The sequence below is a fragment of the Saimiri boliviensis genome, chromosome 12 (assembly GCF_048565385.1).
Source record: "Saimiri boliviensis isolate mSaiBol1 chromosome 12, mSaiBol1.pri, whole genome shotgun sequence".
NCBI classification, from domain to species: domain Eukaryota; kingdom Metazoa; phylum Chordata; class Mammalia; order Primates; family Cebidae; genus Saimiri; species Saimiri boliviensis.
Window position 1 is genome coordinate 34464945 of NC_133460.1, and position 22547 is coordinate 34487491.

General features: G+C 38.3%; 2 protein-coding genes across 6 annotated transcripts in view; one reads left to right on the forward strand and one right to left on the reverse strand.

Moving 5' to 3' along the window:
• GSPT1 (G1 to S phase transition 1) overlaps positions 1 to 18274 on the forward strand; it is a 44290-nt gene extending 26016 nt beyond the window's left edge. For both annotated transcript variants that reach the window (XM_039477829.2, XM_039477828.2), the window contains exons 7-15: positions 1517 to 1697; positions 2341 to 2495; positions 2649 to 2789; positions 4227 to 4320; positions 6140 to 6220; positions 8509 to 8682; positions 9865 to 9954; positions 10116 to 10284; positions 12817 to 18274. In XM_039477829.2, coding sequence (XP_039333763.1) covers positions 1517 to 1697; positions 2341 to 2495; positions 2649 to 2789; positions 4227 to 4320; positions 6140 to 6220; positions 8509 to 8682; positions 9865 to 9954; positions 10116 to 10284; positions 12817 to 12869 — 1138 coding nt within the window. In that variant the 3' untranslated portion in view covers positions 12870 to 18274. The remainder of the gene's footprint in view (positions 1 to 1516; positions 1698 to 2340; positions 2496 to 2648; positions 2790 to 4226; positions 4321 to 6139; positions 6221 to 8508; positions 8683 to 9864; positions 9955 to 10115; positions 10285 to 12816) is intronic.
• The window catches only part of TNFRSF17 (TNF receptor superfamily member 17), a 141419-nt gene that overhangs the window by 114085 nt on the left and 4787 nt on the right, over positions 1 to 22547 (reverse strand). The window contains exon 2 of one of the 4 annotated variants that reach the window (XM_074382219.1): positions 18989 to 19031. The exons of the other annotated variants lie outside the window; for them this stretch is intronic. The gene's annotated coding sequence lies outside the window, so the exon portion shown is untranslated. The remainder of the gene's footprint in view (positions 1 to 18988; positions 19032 to 22547) is intronic. 4 annotated transcript variants of the gene reach the window in all.

Sequence of the window (22547 nt, forward strand, 5' to 3'; positions counted from 1 at the left end):
GGTTTGAATTTACATAAATTTTTGCTTGGCAGTGTAATACTGAAGCAATGTTTAGCAGGTATCCATGACTCCCACATGATGGGTTAGTAGCTTTGACTTTTGAAAAATAACTGAGGACAGTTATTTTTTATTTATTAAAAAGTTTTATTGGGCCAGATGTGGTGATTCACGCCTGTAATCTCAGCATGTTGGGAGGCCGAGACAGGCAGATCACCTCAGGTCAGGTGTTCGAGGCTTGGCCAACATGATGAAACCCTGTCTTTACTAAAACTACAAAAATTAGCCAGGCGTGGTGGTGGGTGCCTGTAATACCGAAGCTACTCGGGAGGCTGAGGCAGGAGAATCACTTGAACCCAGGAGGCGGAGGTTGCAGTGAGCTAAGATCATACCACTGTACTTCAGCCTGGGTGACAGAGCAAGACTCTGTCCCAAGACAGCCATTATAAAAATGAAGTAATAAGGCCGGGCGCGGTGGCTGAAGCCTGTAATCCCAGCACTTTGGGAGGCCGAGGCGGGTGGATCACGAGGTCGAGAGATCGAGACCATCCTGGTCAATATGGTGAAACCCTGTCTCTACTAAAAATACAAAAAATCAGCTGGGCATGGTGGCGCGTGCCTGTAATCCCAGCTACTCAGGAGGCTGAGGCAGGAGAATTGCCTGAACCCAGGAGGCGGAGGTTGCGGTGAGCCGAGATTGCACCATTGCACTCCAGCCTGGGTAACAAGAGCAAAACTCCATCTCAAAAAAACAAAAAACAAACAAACAAACAAACAAACAAAAAAATGAAGTAATAAGGGAGTTCATTATCACTTAACACACAGTGTTAGGCACCATGTGTAAAAATGAATAGGAAACCATCTGTTTCATAGGGTCTTCAGTCATTCTGTGATTTTCACAATGTACTGGCACTAGATCACAAATTTTTTTCCTTTGAAGTTACAATGGCATCTGTATTTAGTCTTTCTGTGTATGTTGAACTTATAAATAATGTTCTAGACTGTATAATTGACCATTTATATAAAAGTTGTAAGGGTTTGAATCAATATAATACCAGTTTTATTCTTTCAATTTTTTTTTTGAGAAATTCTTGCTCTGTTGCCCAGGTTGGAGTGCAGTGGCGTGATCTCGGCTAAACTGCAACCTCTACCTCCAAGGTTCAAGTGATTCTTCTGCCTCAGCTTCCCAAGTAGCTGTGACTACAGGCGTGTACCCTATGCCCAGATAATTTTTGTATTTTCAATAGAGATGGGGTTTCGCCATGGTAGCCAGGCTTGTCTCAAACTCCTGACCTCAGGTGATCTGTCTGCCTCTGCCTCCCAAGGTGCTGGGATTACAGCCATGAGCCACCACACCCAGCCCTATTCTTTCAATTTTCATTTCACCAATCCTGTTCATGATTTAGATGTATGGTGGACATAAAGCTGGATGTCATCAATTATATCTTTAATGATGAAGAATAACCTAAAAACTCTGATGTTCTTAGGAATATTATTTTTATTTTTGAAATTATTTCAGGTACTTGTCTTGGGCCTTAGATACAAATCAGGAAGAACGAGACAAGGGTAAAACAGTAGAAGTGGGTCGTGCCTATTTTGAAACCGAAAAGAAGCATTTCACAATTCTAGATGCCCCTGGCCACAAGAGTTTTGTCCCAAATATGATTGGTGGTGCCTCTCAAGCTGATTTGGCTGTGCTGGTAAGAAAGACATTTCCAATCCATCTGTATATTGTTTAGCAGCCCTGCTTATATCTTTAAATTTTAATTTGTCTTTTAAAAATTTTATCTTCCAAAAGCTCAAATTCAGGTTGCAGTGAAATAAATTGATGTACACGGTCACAGTTTTCATCATACTAATCTGTTCCAGAAATCTTCAGAATTTGATTTACTTCAGAAAATATGTTTCACCTTTTCTCTCCTGTTGTTCTTATCTATTACCATGTCAGAACTTAGTGTCCATTAAATGCCAAGCCCACTGTTAGGCACCATGTGTAAAAATGAATAGGAAACCATCTGTTTCATAAGGTCATCAGTCATTCTGTGATTTTCACAATGTACTGGCACTAGATCACAAATTTTTTTCCCTTGTAGTTACAATGGTTAGAAAGCAAATGTTGGAATTTTAAAATATGCAGGTATACTAGATTTTGGGAATGTCGGGGATTGGAAGCATCTAGACATTGTTTGATTTGTGACATTCAAAAGCAGGTATGTCATAACTCATTTGCTTCTATTTCCTTGCAAAAAAAAAAAAAAAAACAAAGTGAAAGGAAAGATATTTTACTGCCATAAGGGTATGCCTGAAGGTGTAAGACTAAACTATTTCCTTTCTTGCCATTAGGTCATCTCAGCCAGGAAAGGAGAGTTTGAAACTGGATTTGAAAAAGGAGGACAGACAAGAGAACATGCAATGTTGGCAAAGACAGCAGGTGTAAAACACTTAATTGTGCTAATTAATAAGATGGATGATCCAACTGTAAATTGGAGCAATGAGAGGTAAGCATAGATGTCTGTTATTTTATGTTAGTGGAATTAGGATGGTTTTGTTATTGTACCCCTTTTTCTCTAGGGTTTTTCTAAACCTTAATCTGTTTACTTAGAAAACTAGAGTTCTTTGTTTATAATTGAATTATTTATAAATATTCATAGATATGAAGAATGTAAAGAGAAACTAGTGCCATTTTTGAAAAAAGTTGGCTTCAATCCCAAAAAGGACATTCATTTCATGCCCTGCTCAGGACTTACTGGAGCAAATCTCAAAGAGCAGTCAGATTTCTGTCCTTGGTACATGTAAGTAACCTTTTTTTCCTTTTTTATAAAAGGATGTTATTACTTAAATTACTTACAAAAAGACATGCTGAATAACATGTTAACAGGTTATTGAGCATATGTCTTTATAAGTAATTTAAGAAAGTATAGCCGGACATGGTGGCTCACACCTGTAATCCAAGCACTTTGGGAGGCTTAGGCGGTGGATCACCAGGTCAGGAGATCAAGCCCGTCCTGATCAATATGGTGAAACCCCGTCTCTTAAAATAAATAAATAAATAATTTTTTTAAAAAAAAGATGTACTAAAAATATATTTATTAACTGTAACCTTGGCTTTAAAAATATCAAGATCTTACACATCAACAGGAAGTTAAAAAAATAAAAGAAAGGAAAAAAAAAATACCAAGATCTTTGCCCATTTTAAAACTGGGTTGTCATTTTGTTATTGAGCCATAAGAGTTCTTTTTAATACTGACTACAAGTCCCTTATCAGTAAGAGTATGATTATAGGAGTTATTTTCTCCCACTTTATGGGTTGCCATTTTTCACTTCTTGATGGTGTCCTTTGAAGCACAAAAGGTTTTATTTTTGAAGCTTTTTACATTAAGGTGTGTATTTTCAATTAATTTTTGTGTAATTTTTTGTGTAAAGTCTATGTCTAGGTTCATTTTGTTTTTGCACATTGCTTATGCACTGTTTGTTGAAAAGACTATTCTTTTACCATTGAATTGAATTGGCACCTTCACTGAAAATAAGACAATCATAAATCTAAGAGTTTATTGCTGGACTCTGTTTCTCGGTTTGCTTTTTTTTTTTTTTGAAACAGGCTGTGACTCTAGCCCGGGCTTGAGTGCAGTAGCATGATCTCAGTTCACTGCAACCTCTGCCTCCTGGGTTCAAGAGATCTTCCTACCTTAGCCTCCCAAGTTGCAGGGACTACAGGTGCATGCCACCACACCTGGCTGATTTTTATGTTTTTAGTAGAGATGGGGTTTCACCATGTTGCCCAGGCTGGTCTTGAACTCCTGGGCTCAAGAGATGCACCTGGCCTTTTGGCCTCACAAAGTGCTGGGATTACAGGTGTGAGCCACTGCACCCAGCCAATACTGTATGTTTAAGGGGGAAATTATTTTATGGAATCTTGGTTTCATAGCTGGCAAAGTGCATAAAAATTAAATAGAGTATAGTCAATTTATTACCTGTGGGCTATTTGCTATAAAATGTTTTCCTAAATTTTAATAAGTTTATGAGGAAGCCTTATACTGAGCAGTTTTGTAATATTTTTAGTTTTCTGTGGAATAAGTAAGATGAAATGGATAAGAAATTGGTTGAATATAAATAATACATGAATAGAATGAAAATATTGTTATAACCTGTTTAAAGTTATGACTGTGTAACTTTACATTTTGATATTTATGTTGAGTTTTGTTTAATGGGTATTGTTGTTACATTCTCAGTGGATTACCATTTATTCCGTATCTGGATAATCTGCCAAACTTCAGTAGATCAGTTGATGGACCAATCAGGCTGCCAATTGTGGATAAGTACAAGGTACCCAAAATATTATTAAAGAAATTTGGTTTCCTGGGAGGTGAAATCATTGTTGTGCATTTTGTTTCTAGTTATGAAAACTTTATTTCATTATTACTTTTTTTTTTGAGATGGAGTCTTGCTCTGTTACCCAGGCTGTAATGCAGTGGCACAATCTCAGCCCGGCTCACTGCAACTTTCACCTCCCAGGTTCAAGCAATTCTCCAGCCTCAGCCTCCCAAGTAGCTGGGACTGCAGGGATGTGCCACTGGGTCTGGCTGATTTTTTTTTTTTTTTTTTTTTTTTGTATTTTTAGTCTAGACAGGGTTTCACTATGTTGGCCAGGCTGGTCTCGAACTCCTAACCTCAGGTGATCTGCCCACCTCTGCCTTCTGGGATTACAGGCATGAGTTACTACACCCGGCCTGAAAACTTCATTAACAACATAGCACTGATATCTTTTTCTTTTTTTTTTTTTTTTCTTTTTTTTTTTTAGGCGGAGTTTCGCTCTTGTTACCCAGGCTGGAGTGCAATGGCGCGATCTCGGCTCACCGCAACCTCCGCCTCCTGGGTTCAGGCAATTCTCCTGCCTCAGCCTCCTGAGTAGCTGGGATTACAGGCACGCACCACCATGCCCAGCTAATTTTTGTATTTTTAGTAGAGACGGGGTTTCACCATGTTGACCAGGATGGTCTCGATCTGTCGACCTCGTGATCCACCCGCCTTGGCCTCCCAAAGTGCTGGGATTACAAGCTTGAGCCACTGTGCCCAGCCGATATCTTTTTCTTAATGGCTACATATAAGTGGTAAAGATAGACAGTAATTTATTCAACAAGTTTATTTTAGCTGTTTCCCGATGAGCCAGGGATCATATCTCAATGCTAAACTCATAGATGTAACTGCTGGGTCAAAGGATTTTCTCATTAAAATTGATGGATATTGATAAATAGCATCACAAAAATACCGTGCTAACTTAGCATGAATGTTAATTTTATCACAGCCTCACCAGCACTGGATGTTTGTCTTTAAAAAAAACAAACTTCTCATTAGGTGCAGTGGCTCATGCATGTAATCTCAGCACTTTGGGAGGCTGAGGTTGGTGGATCATGAGGTCAGGAGTTCAAGACCAGCCTGACCAACTTGGTGAAACCCCATGTCTACTAAAAATACAAAAATTAGCCAGATGTGGTGGTACACCCCTGTAGTCCCAGCTACTTGGGAGGCTGAGGTAGAAGAATCGCTTGAACCTGGGAGGGAGAGGTTATAGTGAGCCAAGACTGTGTCAGTGCACTCCAACCTGGGTGACAGAGTGAGACTCCATCTCAAAAGAAACAAACAAACATAAACTAACTTCTTTGATTTTAACTGGATTTCCAACTTGAATATATTTTAAGTTTTGCAGTATCAATTTATGTAATATTTTTGCCCATCTCAAATACATCATTCTTTCATTAGCTTCATTCTAAATTTCAACAAGTATTGTTTTTTCCAATTTTATGTGTGAGGAAACAGTCCTATAGGTCAGGAGAATGTAAATGTGTACCAACAGTTCCAATCTTCCAACATAAAATTCTTTGCTGTTTTCTGTACCATACTTTGTTACCATGCACTGTACTTTGTTTTTAAATGGTAGGCACACTGAATTATTAATATGATATACATATGCTTATAACACAGATTGTCACAGTATTTTTTACTGTATTTAAGATGAACCTAAGCCTTCTGCTTAAGCAAATGATTTTCCTTTATGAATAAGCAGTGTAGAATTTCATCTTGGGCTGTTGAGCTATTATACAGCACCTGTAAGTCTGAAACTTGGTTTTATTTTACATTTCATCAGGACATGGGCACTGTGGTCCTGGGAAAGCTGGAATCAGGATCTATTTGTAAAGGTCAGCAGCTTGTGATGATGCCAAACAAGGTAAGAGTCAGTAATGCTGTTTCCTGTCTATTTATTGATATTTTTTTAAGAGATAGGGTCTTGTTCTATCACCCAGTCCAGAGTGCAGTGGCAGAATCGTAGCTTTTCACAGCCTCGAACTTCAAATGATCCTGCTACCTCATCCTCCCAAGTAGCTGGGACTGTAGGCATGTACCACTCTGCCTGGCTTTTTTTTTGTTTTTGTTTTTAAATAAAAATTGAGATGGGGGTCTCACTTTGTTGGCCAGATGAGTCTGTAACTCCTGGCCTCAAGCAATCCTCCCATCTTGGCCTCCCAAAGTGCTAGGATTACAAGTGTGAGCCACCACGCCTGGCCTCCGTTATGTTATTTTTGACTGCTCAATTACCCATTTCCTAAGAAACTCAGAGGCAGGGCTTCTCTAACAGCTCCAAAGATGTTGCTTATGCAGGACCACAGACTTGAATCATCAGTACCTGCAGATAGAGATTTTGTTGATTTAAGTGAGAATTTATTTACTATGCTAACCCCAGACAGAGAAAATTAGAAAAAGAATCCATAGTCAAATGTAATATTTAGACATAATTGGCACCTTACATATTGTATTATCTGGCTTTTTGATGCCTTGTGCATTGGAGATTAGAGTAAATAGTATCTTCTAAAATGTTTCTATTTTAAAGCCTATGTTTTCCTATTATCTTTGCAACTTGAAGGCTAACATCTGAATGAAAATAATTGTCAGGTTGAGTTCTTACTCATTTTTTTTTTCCTGAGACGGAGTCTTATCCTGTCACCCATGCTGGAGTGCAGTAGCACCTTGTCAGCTCACTGTGACCTCTCTGCCTCCCGGGTAGCTGGGATAACAGGCAATGCATCACCACACCCAGCTAATGTTTGTATTTTGAGTAGAGACAGGTTTCACCACTTTGGCCAGGCTGGTCTCAAACTCCTGACCTCATGGTTCGCCTGCCTCAGCCTCTCAAAGTGCTCAGTTTACAGGCATGAGCCACCGTACCAGCCTAACCTCTTGTTTATAATAAAATAATCCATGGAGCTGGATGTGGTGGCACGTACCTTTAGCCCAGCTGTTTGGAAGGTTGAGGCACGAGGATTGCTTGAGCCCAGGAGTTTGAGGCTGTAATGAGCTATGATCACACCACTGCACTGTAGCCTGAGTGACACAGTGAGACCTTGTCTCTTAAGAAAAAAACAAAAGTTTTTTAATACAAAAATAAAGTAGTTTATGGAAGCCTAAAGTTCTGATGCCAGCCTTGCTCCTCACTACTTCCTGTGCTGCCTCTGGCAGTAAGGTGAAGAAAAAGAACAAGTGACACATGAAATTTACCATCAGTGACATTTACTGCATTAACAGTGCTATGCATGCTGGATGCAGTGGTTCATGCCTGTAATCCCACCACTTTGGGAGGCCAAGGCAGGTGGATCACATGATGTCAGGAATTCAAGACCAGCCTGGCCAACATCGTGAAACCTTGTCTTTACTCAGAATATAGAAAATTAGCCAGGCATGATGGTGGGCACCTGTAATCCCAGCTACTTGGGAGTCTGAGGCAGAAGAATCACTTGAACCCAGGAGGCAGAGGTTGCAGTGAGCTGAGATCACGCCTCTGCACTCCAGCACGGGCAACAAGAGCAAAAAACTGTCTCAAAAAAGAAAAAAAAAGTGCTGTGTAGCCATCATTACTATCTAATTGCAGAGCATTTCATCACATGAAAAGGAAATCGTGTTCATTAAATAGCTGATACACTTTTAAAGCTTAGTTCATTAACTTTTTTTTTTGAGCACAAATTTTTTGATAACATTTAAGTAGTGTACAATTCTGATATTTGGAGATTGATAGGTAATGGAAAACAGGTCTATTAAATCCTTCATTGAATTTCATAACAAAAATTATATTCATAAAGCTGAAATCCAAATATTGTGTTTTTGATTTTGAAAAAGTGACAAAGGTAAATGCTAGTGTATACAGTGTTCTATTTGGAAATGATTAGAATGTGATATTTAAAAGGTGACATTTTAATATTTTTTTCTTCCCCCTCTTAATGACTTTCTTTTAACAGCAAACACGTTAATACTTTAATTGGCAGTTATACTTCTAGGATATGATTTTCACTGATCATATCTAGGCTGATTTTATGTCATACAGATATAATAAGAGTTTACAGTCAAATCAACAACCACAGAAAAATATGACTTGTAACTCTTCATTGAGCAGACATTCAGATCATTTTATGTTCTGTAATAGAGTGAAATGTGTCAGAAAACCTCCAATCTTGGTTTCTTTTAAAGCACAATGTGGAAGTTCTTGGAATACTTTCTGATGATGTAGAAACTGATACTGTAGCCCCAGGTGAAAACCTCAAAATCAGACTGAAAGGAATTGAAGAAGAGGAGATTCTTCCAGGATTTATACTTTGTGATCCTAATAATCTTTGTCATTCTGGACGCACATTTGATGCCCAGGTAAACAAATTATTGTTGTTGTCATAGTGGGTTTTAATGTCTAAATGAAATTAGTATGTCAGTGCCTTTTGTCCTGATTATTGGTGATATGCCAGTTAACCCAGCTTAAGTGTATAGAAGGGGAATGGAAATAGGTACCTCATACATGATAGGTACACGCAAGGCCTTGAAGCTGGTACAAGTGCTTACTCGATAAGGAGTATTCTTTGTAAGTTCCTTTTTATGTTTGATCTTTTGATACATTTTAGAATATTATTTATTTTGACCAGACCACAGTTACTGTGGAAGTCAATGGTTTATGTGCTCATTCAGAGCACATAGCTTTACAGACAAGAAATCACAGTTTTTCCTGTTACTAACCTAACCCCCTTGGGAGAATGACAGAATAAATGAATGGTGAGCTTAATAGAATTTTTTAGTTCTGTTATAAGGTGTGACAACTAATCAAATTAGATTTTGATGCCAGATTTAAGGTTGTTTACTGAAACTTAGATATTGACAAATGGATAAAGCTGTGGTTAAGTTTACATCTACATAGCTTCTGAGCAGTAATGATTAGCTTAATTCCTTGGGGAATATAAGGAAAGGCTTCCCAGAGAGAAGTAAGTTGGCCTGCTTGTCTTTTGTTTTGTTTTGAAACGGAGTCTCTCTATTCAGTGGCATGATCTCAGCTCATCTGCAGCCTCCACCTCTGGGATTCAAGCCATTCTCTGCCTCAGCCTCCTGAGTAGCTGGGATTACAGACACCCACCACGCCTGGCTGGTCATTTGGTATTTTTAGTAGAGATGGGGTTTTCACCATGTTGGCTAGGCTGGTCTCAAACTCCTGGCCTCAAGCGATTCCCCGGCCCCCTGCCTTGGTCTCCCAAAGTGCTGAGATTACAGGTGTGAGCCACTGCAGCTGGCCAGCCTGCTTTGTTTTTAAAGTTGACCAGGCACTTGCCAAGAAGATAAATAGAGTATAGGATATTGAAATTCATGCTTTGAGGTCAGGCAGCCTGACCCATCCTGTGAACAAAATTAAAGACAAACCTATCACCTCTAACAAAAAATCATTTAAGTTGGTCTTCAACTGAGATTGTAACACTAATTCTTGAGATATTATATGGCACTTGAGAACACTGAAATCTCTTTTTACCCTAAGGATAAAGATAAGAATGTTTGTGTGTGTTTGTTTCACAGATTGTAATTATAGAGCACAAATCCATCATCTGCCCAGGCTATAATGCGGTGCTGCATATTCATACCTGTATTGAGGAAGTTGAAATAACAGTGAGTTTGTTTTTAAGTTAATTGGTTTATTTCGGTTTTATTACTGTTTTATCTTGATGATTCTGATCAGCAACATTGATGTACTTTCATTTCTGTACCTGTTCTTAAAGATCCTTTTATTTAGCATTATTCTAATTTTCTCATACTCTTTTTTTGTTTAGGCCTTAATCTGCTTGGTAGACAAAAAATCAGGAGAAAAAAGTAAGACCCGACCCCGTTTTGTGAAACAAGATCAAGTATGCATTGCTCGCTTGAGGACAGCAGGAACCATCTGCCTTGAGACCTTTAAAGACTTCCCTCAGATGGGTCGTTTTACCTTAAGAGATGAGGGTAAGAGCTTTTAAACTGACATCTAGTAGTATATCCATGATACCTAGCTTTGGTCATCTTTGTCATTTCAGTACAGTATACACTGCAACAGGTTCACAGGAAACTTGGATTCACATTCTATATTCGTATGAGTGTCTTATGAGTTGAATGAATGAACAGAATTAACTATGTTTCTTAGCCAAATCCAGTAATGCTCTACATGAAGAATCTTAATTTTGATGATTTCTGAGTAGTGGATTTGGAGGGCTATTTTGTACTTAGTAAGTAAGACATTTCTATGATGAATCCTTTGTAATATATCTAGAGATTAAAAGGGCTCTAGAGATTGATTTTTTTAACACCTAATTTTTCAGAGGTCTAATGTTTGTGACCTTTTGTGTGCATCCATTTCTGCATACCTCTGGGTGACGCAGAACAACCAGTATTCCCATCTTGGGGTCATGAAATTCTTTGGCATAAAAACAAATGGTTGTTTTGAAACATTTCCCTATGGGTTGTTAGTATTTCGAACTTGGATAACCATTTTAAGACTATAGAAAAATTCACATAAAACTTTATAGTTCCATTGAAATACAGAATGGTCATTTCACATGCTCATTCCAATTCCATTTAGCAAAAATTACTGTGTATCTACAAAGTGTCTGGAACTGTGCTAAGCCCTTGTGATTAATTCAGTGCTTGAACCTTACATTGGGGAAAATTGTATAAAGACTGTTTAAAGTCCCAGAACTCTTCTTGTTGATAATACAACTGGTTATTGGATTTATCCTATTAACAAAACAAAATGATAGTTTTAGTTTACCATTCAGAACCTGATAAAATCAGGAAGACAGAAGAAAGCAATTAATGTAGCAGGAATTCTTAACCCTAGAATTATTGTTTTCTAACAGATAACTTGGGTTTTAGGTTTTCCACAAGACCCAATGGATTTTGTATCCCTTTCAGTCCCAGGAGTACTACCAGAAGGATGTTTTCACTGCATTGTAGTCAGTGGCAGTTGCTGTATCTTTTCAGTTACTTAAGGATAGGTTTTGGGATTTTTTTTTTAGCAGCTTTACTGAGATATAATTTCCACAATATGAAATTGACCTGTTTTAAATATGCAATTCAATGAATTTTAGTATGTTTAGAGAATTGTAGAACTATCACCATATACTAATGTTAGAACATTTGGAACACCTAAAAAGAAAACTTATACCTGTTGATAACCACCTCTTATTCTCACCTCCAGCCCTAGACAACCACTTTTCAATTTCCTTGTCTTCTATAGATACTCTATAAATAGAATTGTAAATATGTGGTCTTTCGTGTCTAGTTTATTTTACTTAGTATGTTTTTGAGGTTCAACCATGTGGCATGTTATTTATTCCTTTTTATCACTGAATAGTATTCCATTGTGTGGATATTCCAAAAATACAGATATTCCCCCCCCCCCTTTGTTTTAAATCCAAAGAGGTTTTTGGCCTGGCATGGTGGCTCAGGCCTATAATCCTAGCACTTTCAAGGGGCCGAGGCAGGTGGATCACCTGAGGCCAAGAGTTCAAGACCAGCCTGGCCAATATGTTGAAACCCCACCTCTACTAAAAATACAAAAATTACCCAAGCGTGGTAGCAGCCGCCTGTAATCCCAGCTACTATGGAGGCTGAGGCAGGAGAATCACTTGAACATGGAAGGAGGAGGTTGCAGTCAGCCAAAATTGCACCACTGCACTCCAGCCTAGGTTACAGAGTGAGACTCCGTCTTCTTTTTTTTTTTTAAAAAAAGAGGGCCATGCGCAGTGGCTTATGCCTGTAATACCAACACTTTGGGAGGCCAAGGCAAGCAGATCACTTGAGGTCAGGAGTTCTAGACCAGCCTGGCCAACATGGTGAAACCCCATCTCTACTAAAAATACAAAAATTAGCTGGGTACGGTGGTGGGTGCCTGTAATCCCAGCTATTCGGAGGATGAGGCAGAAGAATGGCCTGAACCCAGGAGGCTGAGGTTGCAGTGAGTTGAGACCACGACACTGCACTTCAGCTGGGTTACAAAGCAAGATTACATCTCGGGGTGGGGGTGGGGAAAGATAGGTTTTTAATACAGGGAACCATCTCTTTACCAGCTCCCTCAAATAAGACCCACTTTTTTTTTTTTTTTTTAAGACATAATTTCGCTCTTATCGCCCAGGCTGGATTGCAGTGGTACAATCTTGGCTCACCGCATGCGCCACCACACCCGGCTAATTTTGTATTTTTAGTAGAGGCAGGGGTTTCTCCATGTTGGTCGGGCTAGTCTTGAACTTCCAACCTCAGATGATCTGCCCACCTCAGCCTCCCAAAGTGCTTGGATTACAGGTGTCAGCCACCAGACCAGGCTAAGACCCATTTATTAAGACTACCTAAATAGAAGTATCTTGGATTTGGCAGTAAAGCTAGTTAATTAGTAATTTACATTGTAAAAAATATTTTTGTGATTTAAAATAATAAGCTTTAATATCTTACGTACACTTGCTATTCACTATTGAAAGATTTTTTTAAAAATTTCATTTCTAGGTAAGACAATTGCAATTGGAAAAGTTCTGAAACTGGTTCCAGAGAAAGACTAAGCATTTTCTTGATGATCCTGCACAATACTGTGAGGAAAATTGACAACAAAAGCCTACTTCACACCGCCTTCTCTTATTTTCTGCCCATTGATAAACCTCTCCCCATATTTTGCAAAGAGAAAATTCACAGCAAAAGTCCACATTATATCAGCTTTCTCATATTGAGAGCTCTGCTATGCCACTGTTGAATTTTTCCCAAGATTCTCACCCCTAGCTCCCCCTTCAAACTCTGCTTCCTTGGACAGATTTGGCAATAGCTTTGTAAGTGATGTGGACATAATTGCCTACAATAATGAAAACCTACAAGAATTTTTTTATTTTTCATTTTCCCCTTAGGCATATTTAGTATTTTTTCCCCAGGCAGATCATTCTGAGTGTGCGAGTGTGTGTGCACATGTTACAAAGACAACTACCATGTTAATAAAATATTCAATTTGAAATCCTTTTCGGTATTTGAATTGCTTTTGAATAGTGTTTTTTATCTGGATGTAACATTGTTGCATTAGCTTTTTAACTTTCCCAAGTAATTGAATACATTTTATTACTTGGACTTTTCTAAACTCTTTCCTTACCCACTACTTTAAATGAGGCATTCACAGTGTTCACGTTTGTATTAAAGGAAAGGATTAGTTAGACCCCTTCTTTTGATGGTTAATGCATACATGCAGTTAAATCCCTTTATCCAACTGTGATACTGCTTTACTAGGTCTTTTAGGGTTTTTGGTTTGTTTTTTTTTTGTTTGTTTGTTTTTTTGCCAATTTATATTGTAACATGATTTCTTAAACACAGTAAGTTGTTTTAAAATAGAAGAACAGCATACTGTAGGTTTTATAAGTAAAGCTTAATGAAATTGTACCCCTAGAGAAAATTCCATTAACTCATTAGATTAGTGGAATTTACAACAAATAAAGCATGTTTGAGACCTGGCAGAAATTATTCTTTTAGTATTTATAAGAGCTGCATGCCTCTAGTTTGAAAACCCTATCAGTTGCAAGTGCCAGTTCTACAAATTACCCAGTTTACTCTATGTATCAGTAACTTTAAAGGTTGGATGATCCTTGCTGATTAAAACTAAATCTCAATCCAGCAACTAAATGAACATATTTAGAATCATCAGAATTTGCACAGACTACAATTATAAGCGATAAGAAGAATCAAGCACAGTGTAAGTTTTATCTCAATTATTTGAAATTGAGTTTTCTTAAGTGTAGAGCTGATATTTGCTAACCATGTTTTTGATGAACCATAATGCACCACTGTGGTGGTTTTAGACTGAATGACTTTCTGCTATGATTATCATAAGAGAGAAATTTTTCATGAGAATGAGAAATGGAGGCAGTTTGGGTTTAACAGAAACCCCCTTGATGTTGAGTGTTGCCATTTGTCAAAGATGGCCTCTTTTAGATTGTGATTTATCTCTAAATATGATACTTTGTAATTGTATATTTAATAACAAATCCCTTCCCTGTAATTTTGCTCCTCAGAAAAGAAAAGCCTAGACAAACTGCATTTCTGGTCACAAAACATAAAACTTACTCTAATAGGTTTTTGTTGTTGTTGTTTGGTTGGTTTTTTTTGAGGCAGAGGTTCACTCTGTTGCCCAGGCTGGAGTGCAGTAGTGCGATCATGGCTCACTGCAACCTCTGCTTCATGGTTAAGCAATTCTCCTACCTTAGCCTCTTGAGTAGCTGGGATTACAGAAGCCTGCCACCACGCCCAGCTAATTTCTGTATTTTTAGTTGAGACAAGATTTCACCATACTCGCCAGGCTGGTCTCAAGTCCTGATCTCAAGTGATCTGCTTGCCTGGGCTTCTCAAAGTGCTGGGATGATAGGTCTGAGGCACTGCACCTGGCCTAGTGTTTTCTTAACTACAAAATTCCCATTCATTTCATGGATGAGGTTATGTCAGGCGTCCCCAAACTTTTTACACAGGGGGCCAGTTCACTGTCCCTCAGACCGTTGGAGGGCCGCCACATACTGTGCTCCTCTCACTGACCACCAATGAAAGAGGTGCCCTTCCTGCAGTGTGGCGGGGGGCGAATAAATGGCCTCAGGGGGCCTCATGCGGCCCGCGGGCTGTAGAGTTTGGGGACGCCTGGGTTATGTCTTATGGACAAAGTTACTGTCCTACAGCTTCTTAAAACTATAATTATGGCTATTTAATTGCATGAAATTTAAATAAATTTTATTATGTCTGCAAATCTCTGGGCTTTTATTTTTCTGGAAAATATAGGAGCTTTAATCAAAACATAATAGTTCTTTTTGTATTCCATGGTATTAAAAACAAACAGTAGCAATTGCTTGAGTTTTAACAAATATTCAAAAGTTCAAGAACCACTGAAATCACTTCCAGAGATAAGAGTTCTCTTTCTAAATTGAATACATTTTTTAAAAATCAGTTATGTTTGCTACTAAAACATTTACACTGTTAGAATATTATTTACATGTTGCCAAGACTCTTAAGTAACTTGGATATAAACTGTGAAGGGCCTACCTCTAAAAAGTAACAGGTAATACAAATATAAATGTAACTATAAAAATTCTGCTGGATTCTTGCACATTTGTAAGATTAGATTATTCAAAAGAAATTTCAATGCTAAAATTAACCAGCAACGTAAGTTCTAGGGGCTTTGAAAAGTATTCTCATCTTTTTAAAGTTGATGCATTTTAAACTCCTGGTTACACTGGCTATTCATTTGGATACGGAAATAAAAAGTCTAAGTTGAACTTGGCAGTATGTGAAGACATTGGACCTTCATAGAGCAACAGAAATTCCTCTTCTGTCTTCTGCAAATGCAAACATGTTTATATGGTCGACAGTGCAAAACAGGGTAGTTGGCTGCATATTTACGGTATTACCTAAGCATTTTTTTCTCTAACGTAGCTCTACTAAATTTTTTTGCATCTTTTTACATTAATGATGTTCTTTATATAACTTTCATGCTAGATTATTTAGTTTTTTTAAATTAATAAACTGAATTTAAGAAATACTGAAATAAATATCTAAGTAATTGCCATATTAAACCCTTGTTTCTTACTGTGGGAGAGGGGGAAGTACAGCACTCATTTCTTGTTGTTAATTTGCAAAAGTAACTTATCCAGTGAAAAGCTATGTAAAATGAAACCAGAAGAGTTGGACTGAATGTGTATTGTCTTGAGATTAAGTGACAAATAGTAAAGTGTTACTGAATAATTAAGCCCATGTATTTTTTTTGTTTGGAGTTGAAAATCTTTGAAATATGTGATAGCTGACTGTCAAAAATTCCTAAACTTCAGCAGTGCAGGTTGTTCACTGTAACAAGAGGTAACTCATATTTGCTGGTTACTGCTCTCACAACATCGGACTTTGAACTGCGATGTAGTTGAATAGTTGCCGGCATCTGCTCAGCTCAAGCACTGCGAATATTTTGGGTCAGACTTGGAGCCAGATGGTTTTGTAACCCAAGAAAAAAGTTGAACCAATGGTCGAAAACTGCTCCCAAGATGAACTCTGGGAAAAAAAACCAGCTAAACTCCCCTGGCGATCTTCAGGAACACTAGTAATGACTGTAATTACTCCGTGATCTTTGATGACTATTACACATGACAGCACTCTAATGCCTTTCCTTAGTGGCATGGACTTCCTCCTGGACCGCTACTTCATGGAAGATAGCTTCATTGCTTTGGGTAGAGATTTAAGGTAGTAGAGGGGAAAACACGCAGTTTTATTACAGCTGTTAACATTAGGCAACTTTCAACTTTAAAACTCTTTGTGAAGAATCTGCTTATAGCATTGTAGCTCTGATTTTAGGATGGTTAAATGTTAAATTCATTGTTGGCCTACCGTATCAGAACAAACTGTGCCATTAATCCTCTCACAAACATATGTAAGGTAGAGAGCAACCAGCGGACTTAGAGGATGATGATCTATCTCCAAATAATAAGGCTTTTATTTCTGCCAGCTGACTTTTTCAGTGATTCTAGCAGATGCCATCTAATATATTCATGATCTTGTTTCTTTAGAGATCTTGCCACGGCAGCAACTTGTTAAGTAAGTATAATCACGTATGCGTATGCACAAAAGACTTAACTAGTTTTAAAATTAGCAGTCAGTTGGTTAGATTAGATTTCATAGTAAATGGAATAGGAAGTGTTTTTATTTTCCGTTAGTAAAGCTGTGGATTGTATTTGACCCAGTTTACTGTCAGAATTCAGTTTGGGTAGATTTGGTTCAACCTTTGATGGTTTTTGGCTCTAGGATGTTCTTAACTTTTCAATATCCTAGAACTTACTGCATCTTCCCTTCAATAAATACACTTCTCACATACCTCTGATCCTATGCTTCCTTGAAACAATAACGCTAGATGACTTGTTTACTAAGGATTATTGTAAGGGCCTGAAGGTGTGGGAGTAGAGATTAAAACTTTTATGTTCTCCAGTATAAGGGAAAAGCAGATTGGCACTATGTATGATTAGGCAGAAAACAACAGGATTCCTTAAGTGATGATCCTTGAAATGGTTTTCTGCCTTATCATATTTGCCACTGTGCCCTTTAAAACTACGTGGAAACCTCAGGTTTGTGGATAGCACAGGTGGAATGATGTTTTGTGCTTCCTGAGGCTCCCCTCTGCCAGGCACATGTTAGCTTAGTGCTTCAAATGTCAGCCCAAGTCCTTGCTACCTCCTTTTCCTGCTGCCTGGGGAAGAGTGTGTGTGCTGGAGTTGGAGCTCTTGCACTCCTCAGGTGATTGTTCTCACCGCCATTTCCTCCACATGCATTAGGTGAAACTTGAGGTCCGAGCCTCCTGCAAGGTCTACCTTTTAAGGACTCACACATTGGGCTCTCAAATGTACACTTACTTGTTCTGTTTATTCTAAAGGAAATGTGGGTATCTCTCAGGCCAGGATTTAGTAACTAGTTTTCGCTAGACAGCAGGTTAATACCTAGATCACATTTTTTTAAAAAACAGGAATAAAGGGAACTGATTAGGTTTGCTGAGTTTTTTTAGCCTAATTCCAAAGCATGGAAGAGTGCTCTAGGTAGGAAAGAAATCTTTTTCTTACTATTTGTAGCTACCTACTGTGCCTGACTTGGTGCCTGTGTGAGGATTAAGCCCTTAGTCTGCTCTTGCAATTACTCAAGTGACAAGTCAAATTTGCTTTTGTGATAACAATAAAAGTTGTCATCTTTCCTTTTGAAGGATATGTCGTTTCTTTGTAACTACCTGTGTCGTTACAAGCCAGTCATGCCCTTTTCTGTACAATCCTTTTATTTTTGTATCAGGTATTGGAACCATCTGCCAACAGGTTTGTTGGATGGCTGTAACAAGCTCTGTCACATAAGGGATTCACAGGCATGTCGTCTGCTTGCATATGGTATACAAGTCTTTTGTATAATGTATACAACAGTATAATGTATACAACCACCTTAGGAAACAAAAATAGTAACCCTATAGGAAGGTAGAGATGCTGAATAATAACTAGATTACAGCATGTGGTTTTCTGTCAACCGTGAGTTGAGGTAACGTTATTGTCAGAACTATGAACGTCTATATTCAGGATTTTTAATAAAGATCAAGAGACCAAATAGTGCCTGCCCTTTTTATTCAGTGTGCAAGGACGAGAAGAAATTAATGATCAATTAATTCAGTGGCTACCTGAATGACAGCAGTTCATTCCTGTGTACTCACTAAGTTCCTGTCTGAACTGTTTGAGGTAAATCACTTTGAGGTTTTGGCAGTCAGCCTCTAGGTATTTGTTATTAAACCAATCATAGCTTAAAACTTGGGACCAAGCTTGCTATTAAAGTAGGGGTTCAGGCTGGGTGTGGTAGCTCATGCCTGTAATCCCAGCACTTTCAGAGGCTGAGGCGGGTGGATCGCTTGAGGTCAGGAGTTCCAGACCCACCTGGCCAACATAGTGAAACCCCGCCTCTACTAAAAATACAAAAATTAGCTGGCCATGGAGGTGCATACCTGCAATCCCAGCTACACAAAAAGCTTAGGCAGGAGAATTGCTTCAACCCGGAAGGCGAAAGTTGCAGTGAACCAAGATCACGCTGTTGCACTCCAGTTTGGGCAACAAGAGCCAGACTCCATCCCACCTCAAAAATAAACCCGGAAAAATATCATCAATACCTTGGATGATGTAAATCTGTAGTGAAGAACTGGGTATCTCAATCTAGAATAAAGACCAAATAACAACAAAATAGAATTTTAAAGCTTTCCAAATTTAAAAAGAGTCTTAAAAAACAACTTTAGCCTCTTTGGCCATGTGAAAAACATCCTGGAAAATGATTGATTTACCCGTTAGTGACAATTTTTAAACCTTTATAGCCATTTTGATGAAGAACCATAAAAGTCATGTACAGTTTTGACATCCTTTTTTTGTTTCCTTATATTGCATTTGTCCTCTGTAGAGTTAATTCAATGTGTTGGTCTTAAAAGTAAAATTTGCCAGATGTGGTGGCACACACCTGTAGTCCCAGCCACTCCTGAGGTGGGAAGATGACCCGAACCCAGGAGTTCAAGGCGCCAGTGGGTTATGATAATGCCTGTGAATTGTCACTGCACTTTAGCCTGGTCAACACAGTGAGATGCTGTCTGTCTTTTTAAGTGAAACTTCTTGTCACTGTGACTCTTTCCTTCAAATTGTTTCTGAAAGCTTTGTGCACCCACATTACTCGCAAGAAATATTTTCCTGTGTTTTCTCCTAGGAATGAGAGACTGCCTACAATAAGTAAACAAAATTCCTCTAGCTGATGAATAGACTTTTGAATTATTTGGAATATGATCCTTCTGTTAAAAATTAGGCCACGCTGGGTGCGGTGGCTCATGCCTGCAATTGTTGCACTTTGGGAGGCTGAGGCAGATGGATCACAAGGTCAGGAGTTTTGAGACCAGCCTGGTCAACATGAAGAAATGCCATCTCTACTAAAAATACTAAATTTAGCCAGGCATGGTGGTGCAAGCCTGTAATCCCAGCTACTCAGAAAGCCGAGGAAGAATTGCTTGAACTCGGGAGGTAAAGATTGCAGTGAGCCAAGATCACGCCACTTCACTCCAGCCTGCACGACGGAGGCAAGACTCCATCTTAAAAAAAAAAAAAAAAAAGCCAAAAATTTCCTCTATGTGCACTGGGTCACATTTAATACTAGCTGCACATTTTCTTAACATCCCATTGCCCACATTTGATCCCTTAACATTTGCCTTCAGTGCAAATGATGATCATCCCCAAACACAAACAGAGTAATAGTTTGCATGTTTAAAGCATTTTCACTAAAAGTTCTGTTCTGGTTTGAGGTTAGTCAAGAGTCAAGCTAATGGTAATAACTGGTAAAAATAATTCAGAGGGCATAATGGGGGAAAAAACCCACATTTAACTTGTTTTGTATCTTGTAGTTAGAATTTTTAATGAGGATTTCATCCCACTTAAGTAGGCACAGTACTCCCAAAGGACTTTACTTTGTATTTGCTTATAAAATACACAAGTTCCACATTTCCAAATAATTAGAAGAAAATGACTTGAACATTTTCGGCATGGAGATAAATAGGCAATGGATATCCCAATAACCCTGATTTGATCTCTACACATTATATGAATCTATCAAATGATCACATGTACCCTGAAAATATGTAATCTACAGAAGTTACTTAAAAGCAGATGACATCACTATCTTTACTATCTTTATTAATTCCTGGCAAATATATCAGGTTTTAGAATAAAAAGGAAATCTTCAAAGATTTAGATTCTTAGGAGTAACTAGGATTTGTAAAGAAGTTCCAGGAAACAGACGTTGTATGACAAAGGAGAGGATTTTTTTTATTAAGGTACAATTTGCATAAAATGAAAATCACAGATCTTAAATTTACAATGAGTTTGTCAAGTGTATATACTGTGTAAACACTCCTATCAACATACAGAACATTTCCATCGCCCTAGAAAGCTCTCTTGTGCTACTTTCCAACAAATCCCCTCTTGCCAAGGCATTCGCTGTTATGCCATCTATCATAATAGTTTTGTCTGTTTTTGAACTCTACATAAATGGAATCGCAATTCTGTCATCTCTGGCACATAACATTTTGGAGATTATGTTGTGCATATCAGCAGCTCATTTTTTTTAAATGAATAATACTCCATTTTATGAATATTCTCTAAGTGATCTATCCTTGAAGGGAGATTTGATTTTGCTTTCCAATTAGTATTCTTCGACAGGTTAGTTGCAATGCAAATACCTTTCTTCCGAATTTTTCTAATACAAGGAAGTAAAACCAGAGAGAAAAGTCTCACCACTTCTTCCTTTATCTACTTTTATAAGACTTACCAAAGATAAATGATGTAGTGATCCTAACAGGTGGTGAAATAATATGAGCTTCCTTCTTATCTCCCCTTCCAATCTTAAAGACGGTCTTTAAGATTGTGAGGCCTGTGAGGGGCCTTTTTTTTTTTTTTTTTTTTTTTTTTTTTGAGACTGAATCTTGCTATCGCCACGCTGGAGTGCAGTGGCACGATCTTGGCTCACTGCAACCTCCGCCTCCCAGGTTCAAGTGATTCTCCTCCCTCAGCCTCTGGAGTAGCTGGGATGACAGGCATGCGTCACTATGTCCGGCTAATTTTATATTTTGACTAACCTAACTTGCACCTCTACTAAATAACTGTTTTAAACTTCAGGGCTAAATCCTTTTTCTTTTTTGGTAGCTTTATTTATTCAATTCTGTGCATGAATAACTTCTATAAGTCCTTTTATAGATCCCTTATTGATGACCTAGCATAATACTTTATAGTATAGTAGCTATGTAAAACTTCCCTGCCAGGCACAGTGGCTCACGCATGTAATCCCAGCACTTTGGGAGGCTGAGGTGGGCAAATCACAAGGTCAGGAGTTCAAGAACATCCTGGCTAGCACGGTGAAACCCTATGTCTACTAAAAATACAAAAATTAGCTGGGCATGGTGGTGCATGCCCGTGATCCCAGCTACTTGGGAGGCTGAGGCAGGAGAATCACCTGAACCAAGGATGTGGAGGTTGCAGTGAGTGGAGATCGCACTACTACACTCCAGCGTGGGCGACAGAGCAAGACGCCATGTCAAAAAAAAAAAAAAAAAAAAAAGGCTGGGCGTGGTGGCTTACGCCTTGTAATCCAAGCACTTTGGAGGTCAAGGTGGGTGGATCACCTGAGGTCGGGAGTTCAAGACCAGCCTGACCAACATGGTGAAACCCCATCTTTTAAAAAACAACAAAAAAAAACACTTTCCTAATTTGAATAAAGATGCACTTTGAGATTTTGAGTTGTCATAACATTTACCAGCTATATACTGGTAGTGATTAAAAGAACACAGTCCTGCAAGTGGTCAGCTGGTTATCGTCAATGATAAAAAGAGACTAATGCTATTTCTTTCAGCAAACAGAAGAAGAGAACTAACCTTGTGTTATTTAATCTGTTTTTTAAAATGTAGAAATCACTTTTAAGAGTGGCCTTAATAGTCTATTCCTTGGGGAATATAATTCCTGTAAATACAGGTTGGCTGGATTAAGAATGTTTGTCAATCATGTATTAAGTAGGGTTGGTGCACACTATGATACTTAGGAGCTAAATGGTGTGCTTGTGTTATCTACATAGATTGTACGAGGACAGAGTTAAAAATAAATAGCAATCTTAATAGGTTTTCTACTGAAAACCTCTTTACATTTCTTTCT